This window comes from Galeopterus variegatus, unplaced genomic scaffold (assembly GCF_000696425.1).
Source record: "Galeopterus variegatus unplaced genomic scaffold, G_variegatus-3.0.2 Scaffold1132, whole genome shotgun sequence".
Taxonomy (NCBI): Eukaryota; Metazoa; Chordata; class Mammalia; order Dermoptera; family Cynocephalidae; genus Galeopterus; species Galeopterus variegatus.
In genome coordinates this window covers 222,733-230,487 of record NW_007727243.1, presented here as the reverse complement: position 1 = coordinate 230,487, position 7,755 = coordinate 222,733, and the positions used below count along the sequence as shown (strand labels likewise).

At 44.0% G+C, this 7,755-nt stretch overlaps 1 protein-coding gene across 1 annotated transcript in view; it reads left to right on the top strand.

The window, feature by feature from the left end:
• The window catches only part of JUN (jun proto-oncogene), a 4,165-nt gene extending 2,350 nt beyond the window's left edge, over positions 1-1,815 (top strand). The window contains exon 2 of the mRNA XM_008575095.1: positions 54-1,815. Coding sequence (XP_008573317.1) covers positions 54-563 — 510 coding nt within the window. The 3' untranslated portion in view covers positions 564-1,815. The remainder of the gene's footprint in view (positions 1-53) is intronic.
• Positions 1,816-7,755: the final 5,940 nt, after the last annotated feature.

Below are 7,755 nucleotides of genomic sequence, written 5' to 3'. Positions count from 1 at the left end.
GGGGGGGGGGGGGGGGCGGTAGCGGCGGCTTCAGCGCTGGCCTGCACAGCGAGCCGCCGGTCTACGCCAACCTCAGCAACTTCAACCCGGGCGCGCTGAGCAGCGGCGGCGGGGCGCCCTCCTACGGCGCGGCCGGCCTGGCCTTTCCCGCGCAGCCCCAGCAGCAGCAGCAGCAGCCGCCCCAGCAGCCGCACCACCTGCCCCAGCAGATCCCGGTGCAGCACCCACGGCTGCAGGCCCTGAAGGAGGAGCCGCAGACGGTGCCCGAGATGCCCGGTGAGACGCCGCCCCTGTCCCCCATCGACATGGAGTCCCAGGAGCGGATCAAGGCGGAGAGGAAGCGCATGAGGAACCGCATCGCTGCCTCCAAGTGCCGGAAAAGGAAGCTGGAGAGGATCGCCCGGCTGGAGGAAAAAGTGAAAACCTTGAAAGCGCAGAACTCGGAGCTGGCGTCCACGGCCAACATGCTCAGGGAACAGGTGGCCCAGCTTAAACAGAAAGTCATGAACCACGTTAACAGTGGGTGCCAACTCATGCTAACGCAGCAGTTGCAAACGTTTTGAGGAGAGACTGTCGGGGGCTGAGGGGTAACGGAGGAAAAAAAAAACAAAACAGAGAGACAGACTTGAGAACTTGACAAGTTGCGACAGAGAAAAAAGAAGTGTCCGAGGACTAAAGCCAAGGGTATCCAAGTTGGACTGGGTTGCGTCCTGACGGCGCCCCCAGTGTGCACGAGTGGGAAGGACTTGGCGCGCCCTCCCTTGGCGCAGAGCCAGGGAGCGGCGGCCTGCGGGCTGCCCCGCTTTGCGGACGGGCTGTCCCCGCGCGGGCAGAACGTTAGACTTTTCTTTAACATTGACCAAGAACTGCATGGACCTAACATTCGATCTCATTCAGTATTAAAAGGGGGGAGGGGGAGGGGTTATAAACCGCAATAGAGACTGTAGATTGCTTCTGTAGTACTCCTTAAGAACACAAAGCGGGGGAGGGATGGGGAGGGGCGGTGGGAGGGAGGTTTGTGAGAGCGAGGCCGAGCCTACAGAGGAACTCTTTCTCGCCTGCCTTCGTTAACTGTGTATGTACATATATATATTTTTTAATTTGATGAAAGCTGATTACTGTCAATAAACAGCTTCATGCCTTTGTAAGTTATTTCATGTTTGTTTGTTTGGGTGTCCTGCCCAGTGTTGTTTGTAAATAAGAGATTTGGAGCACTCTGAGTTTACCATTTGTAATAAAGTATATAATTTTTTTATGTTTTGTTTCTGAAAATTCCAGAAAGGATATTTAAGAAAATACAATAAAATATTGAAAAAGTACCCCCAACCTCTTTTCTGCCTTATCTATAGATAATAGATATCTAGGTGAGGTTGAAAAAGTTGAGTGTCAATAGGAATCACTCTCAGTGCTTCTTACTATCAAGTAGTAAAAACGATTCTCTATTAGATTTTAGAAGTAAATGTACCTGATGCTATCATTAGGTTATACTCTTCAGCCCCCCAACTATATAGAATTGCTTACCAAAGGAAGATGGACGAAGGGGGGTTGCAGTGGAGAAGGGCAGCCCACTGGGAAATCAAACACGTCAAAGTTTGGGATTGTATCAAGTGGCATGTGCTGTGACCATTTATAATGTTCGTAGAAATTTAACAATAGATGCTTATTCTCAAAGCAGGAACTGGAGGCAGATTTTACAAAAGATGTATCTTTCCAATTTGGAATCTTCACTTTAACAATTCCTAGATAAATAAAGATGGCCTTTGCTTATGAATATTTATGACAGCATTCTTGTCAATAAATGTATTGAAATACCAATAGCAGGTCTTGAATTCCTTTCCCTTTGCTACTTTTTTCTTCGTAAGCTATATACTGAAGCTTTTCTTTTCAGTTGCTGGGGTTAACATTACCGCAACCTGAAGTTAGTAATTAAGAAGCAAAGAATTTAGGGAGAGTGAAACTCAAAGTTGTGAACTGGATGAAACATTCTCCTGATTTCAGTAAACGTCCCCAGCTTCTCTGACTTTGTCTCTGTCTCTCTCTCTCTAATCCCCCCTCATCTGCACCCCCCAAATAAACACCTGTGCCTAAGTAAATTACCAGTATAGTGGTTTACCATTTGGGGTTCATCTATAGTTTATTTCTTAATTTGTTTATAAATAATCAACCTTGCTTAACTACTTATAGAATCAGTCTCAAAAGATGGTAATCTAAATACTATGGAAAAGATTTTCAAGAGAAAACATGAACAGCAACACAATGATTACATGTGTAAATCAGACCTGAACTCTGGGGAGATGGCAAACTTAAATTCTGTCTATAGAAATAACTTAGGAGATCAACAAGGCAGTACTCAACAAGGGAACAATTTTTGCTTGGTTGCTTTTCATCCCAAGAGCCACTGTGATTATCAAGCAGTAAAAGCAATTTGATATCCAGGAATATTTCACAAACCACTAATTGAAGCAGGGCTGTTTGCTCATTAGCAGTGCTCTAGTACCCAACAGGTCTGGGAATGCTAATATCCTGCCTGTGGCTGTAAATCCAAATACACAAAGAGTTTCTCTTTAGGAGTACATCTAGGAGTGGAAGAGATTGGACAGGCTTGTTAGCTATCAGATATACTCCGTTGTAATAACACTTGAACAAAGGGTTACTGGGAGCAGAGCCGAGTTTGCCAAACAGTGAATTTGCCGATGTCAGCAACCCGGAAGGTGAGTTGATTTTGACCATATGTAGGAATAGTCAGCAGAGGGACAATAAAGCACTTTGGGGTGGGGCTCTGTGGAAGCTAAACAAGAGCCAACTAGAAAAAATAAGTAGGCTGGGGAATTAATTACCTGCAAAGGTAGACTAAGCCCAGACAACAGTGTGGCACAGAAAAACTACACTGCTCCCCAGCTTGCTCTAGATTTCAGTGTTTAAAGAAAACAACAACAAAAAGCCTGAAACTGTGGCCTATCCCCCCACTTGATTGCTTAAACCAACATTCTAAATGTATAGCCCTGAAATCCTAACCATTCTAACCAAAATAAATGGAAAAAATAATTATGGTGGGAGAAATTAGCCAATGTCTTCCTGTAAACTTTGGAAGCAGAAAATCAGCTAATTACTTGTAGACACTTAACAGTTAATTTTATATGTATGGACCTTCGATGTGTTCTTGTTTGGGTAACACCAATAGTTGAAGAGGATGAAGCTAGTGGAACATAATGCCATTAATCTTCTCTTAATTTGTTATATATATATGATATATATGTGTGCATACACACACACGCATACATATATAAATTCAGTCAGGGATTCTTAACCCTCCGTGTGTTCATTGGGGCTGAGTTCATGAACTCAATAAAATTGCCTACAAAATTGTGTATGTGTGTGCGTGTGCATGCTCACACACTGTCTCCTGGAGAAAGAGATCATTAGCTTTTATTTGGCCTTCCCAGAGTTCCATGACTCAAAAAAAGTTAATAAACCGTGAACTGAATGGCTATATGCCCACTATCAGAAACGTATCTTTGTATGAATCTGAATCCCATGCCCTTTCACCCCTCCATGCTTCTGCTTGCATCTCTCTGCCTGGAATACCTTTCCTTCTGGTTCAACTGATGAATCCTACCCATTCTTCAAGGCTTGTGAGGAAGTGGCGCCTTCTCTGTGAAGCATTACTTGCTAATTCCATCTTCAGGAGATATGAATAATTATTGAGCATCATCATAACATCTTGTCAAAACCCTATGATAGCAGTTACCAAAATGTATCAGCACTGTGAACCTCTGTGTCTCCTGGCCAGAACCCTATCCTATTCTTCAGTGAATTCCCAGACTCTTACTACAGTGCCTGGAACATAGTAGATGTTCATAAAATAAATGTTTGATAACCGAATGCACAAGTGAACTTAAACCCTCCTCCAACATTATTACAGACCTTAATTTCTTCTAGAGAAGTATGCACTTCATCTATTTCCAGGTGCTTGACTCCAGATGGATTGAAGACCTCCCCAGAAAAGTCAAACCTGGCCAATTACCAAGTTCTAAAGCCTAGTTCTCAATGAGTATTCTTAAAAGAATTAAGCTATTAACATATTCATACTTCCAGCCACACAGTGTACCTTCCTGCCTCTACTAATGCAAGTGGGCATCTTCTTATATGAAATGGGTCTGCCAGAAACATTAGGCTTGGAGGTGGAGATGGGGAAGGATAATATGTGTGTCATTAGACAAGCACAAAAAAATAGTTCCAGATGTAGCTTTATTAAAAACAACCAACTTCATTGGTAATGACAGAGGGGACTTTCTGTTTGTAAAGTTAGATGTATTTCAGGGGTCCAGACGTTAATGCCCAATGTTTGCTAGCTGAGACAGGAATATGCTAAGCCATCTGTTCCCCTTGTCCTTTTGTTGGTAGAGAAGTGCATCAGTTGAATCAAGGAAAAAGACAATGCCTTCTAGTCTGTCCTTCCATTTGCCTCCACCACCCACTTGTATGGGGGTCAAGTGGAATCTCATGGAAGAAGCGAAGAGGGTTAGAAGCTGGGGTGGCTCCAGAACATGGACCTCCCCTTCCTCAGTCTGGAGCCTAGCCCTAGTTATTTGGTCTTGGACTTTTGGACATCCCAAAGAAGGGCGCTCCTTCGGCCTGGGTCTCTTTGAGACCCTATGCTAGGCTGTGGGGATTCAATGATGAGCAAGACATAATCCCTCTTCTCAAGGAATTTACATTCTTGTGGGGAGAAGTGCGGAGGTGAAGCAGAAACTGTTCTAATGACACGAGACATATGCAATAAGAAAGAGGTGCCAGATGGTGGGAGAAGGAGCCATTATGAGGAAAGACTTTATGGGAGAGGTGACATTTGAGCTGATCCATTGGGACTCATCAGGCAGAAGAGGTTGGGGGAGGAACCTGAGTGCAAAGGCACAGCAGCATGAGAAACATGGTGTGCTTAGGGACCTGTAAACTGCTTTGAGAGGCTGGAAAAGAAGATGTGAGAAGAAAAGTAAAGGAAGATGAAGCAGGAAAGCTTAAGGGGCAGGTTGTAAATAAGGCCTATTCCCTATTATCCTACAGGTGATGGAGAAATGTAGATGGATCTGAAGCAGAAGAGGGACATAGACACCTTCAGCTTAAGAAAGACTCATGCTGGCAACAACTGCGATGATGCACTGGTGAGGAGGAGGCTAGGTAAAGAGACAAATGCCAAAGAGAGGCTTTTAGTTTAATTTGGAATGCCTGTGGTATTTAAAGTAGTCCTAGAGTTGGGGGAGTAATGGTAAGAAGATGGGTTGGTCCAAGCTACGTCATGCCACATTTCTTTTTATGCAACTTTCTGACAAGTTAGGCCTAAAGAGGGAAATCAGGAAGCTCACTTTTCACCTATGTTCTGGTCCCATACTTAACGTTTCCTTTCCACTGTGTCAGTTTGACGTCCTGAAGGATAGTTATCTTACAAAATGGTCCAGAGCCCACCTGTTCAGTGTCAGAAAGCTCAAATAAACAGATGTGAGAGGAAGAGGCATATGACCACCTAGGCCAGGGGACAGCACAGAGTTGGTCCTCACTGCTCCAAGACCCAAACCTGATTTTATCTAGTCACCCAGAATTGATTAAGCTCAGGAAGACTAACTGACCTACACAAACTAAACTGTACAAACTGATGTATAAACAGAGACCAATGTTTTTATTTACGCTGGGGGAGCTGTGTCATAACACCTAATATTCACATGACACTCATTCAACAATATTGAGTGCCTATTTTGTTCCAGGCACTAAGAATGAAGTGGAGGGTGAAGTTGACAGGATGTCCCCCTCATGGGGCTTATAATCTAGCAAGAGAGACAGTAGATAAGGGAACACACAATTAAATGCCTGATTATACACTTTGACAAGCACAATGAAGAAGAACTGGGCATTATGAAAGAGAAAAACAATCTAAACTTGGATGGGGGCAAAGAAGGCCTTTTTGGAGAAATAAATGAGTGGAGAATTCATAGATGTGTAGGAGTTCACCAGGTGAAGAACAGGAGAGTAAGGGAAGAGAATCCCAGGTGAAGAGTCTGCGTGAGGGGAGGCCTGGGAAAGACTGGTGTACCCAGGAGTTATGAGAAGGTCTGAGGCCCTGGAGTGGAGAGAGCACAGGGAGAGTGACAAGCAACGAGATTTGCACTCACCAATTCATATTCTTGTAGTTTCCAGAGTGCTTTCACCTCTTTATCTTATTTTATTTTCACCACTATTCTGGGGATGCTCATTGATAGTGGCATGTATCACAGGAATGGAAGCCAAGGCTCCCAGTGAGTTTTAGTGCCTCTGTCAAGGCCATGTGTCCAATATCAGGTGGGGCCACAATTTGGTGCTCAGGCATCAAGAACCATATCCTCCGAAGTTCCAGGAGCCACATACCCTGGTGACCTTGGATCCCTTACCCAGTGCTCACCCCTATTTCTACATCAAGGACCCTGAGGAACTGAATTAGTCTTTGGAAGGTTCTTTGATGTGCACAGCATCTGAGCAAAGGTAATCAGATAGCCTCCTGGGATGACTTAGTCCATGCTGCAGCGATGTCTAATGAACTCTCCTTGCCCTGCTGCAAACTCCCCCTCTCTGGAGGGAACAGAATACTTAGTGCTGAGAAGCCCTGACAGTTTCTTGCTAAATAAACTTCCTTCATGTATACCCACTAAAACACATTGCATGATGCTTGACTCATTATTGTTTCAGAAAATTGGGTCACCAGATTTGATTAGGTAACTACCTCCATAGGTACTCACTGGCCACCTGGACAGAATTTGGATGTTTCCCAAATCTCCTCAAGACTAGTAAAGCTCCTACTGATGGCTAATCTCTTCCAAGGATGTATTTATTCATCCTAGGTTCATGCTTAAAGGGGGAACTTTGCCTGACCTTATCTTAATTCTTGGAAGAAGGTCTGTGGGTATGAGCTGTTATATAATTGGCAATTCTACCAGTTAGGATGCTTACAGGTGCCAGTAACAGAAGACACAATTTAAACAAGAAGTCCAGATATGAAACAGATCCAGGGATTGCTAATATAGTGGTTCAATGACATCATCATGGGTCTAGGTGCTTTTCATCTTTTTATTTCACCGTTTTCAGTGTGTCAAGGAAGTTCTTTAAGTGTACTTGAGATACCTGTAGCAGTTTCTGGCATGCTAATATAGTGGTTCAATGACATCATCATGGGTCTAGGTGCTTTTCATCTTTTTATTTCACCATTTTCAGTGTGTCAAGGAAGTTCTTTAAGTGTACTCGAGATACCTGTAGCAGTTTCTGGCATGGCAGGTAAACACAGTAATCATTAGCAATGCGGGAATGTTTAATTTCATCTTTTTCTTTTCTTTAGCAAGAGAAACTTTCCTAGAAGCTCCTCACCTCCATTCTAGTAGACTCCCCCTCTTGTCCCATTAACTAGTAGCAGGTCACATGCCTATCCTCAAACTCATCCCTGATAGGGGCATGAGCCACCATGATTGTTTGCACTGCCCTATCTCCTGCCTCCTTGAAGTTGGGTGAGAGGCCTTCTGACTTGTATTGGCCGATGAAATGAGAGCAGTAGTGACATGTATCACATCCAGAAGGAAGCCTTAAGAGCTAGTGTAAGATTCAGTAAGTTACCTTTTCCCTTCCCTGGCAGCTATAGAAGCACAGGGATGGAGTGTCCATCAACCTGGGTCCCTAAATGATGGTGATATAGAGTCCTCCCCACCCTCAGCATACCTACAGTGAACATTTAGCAAGAGA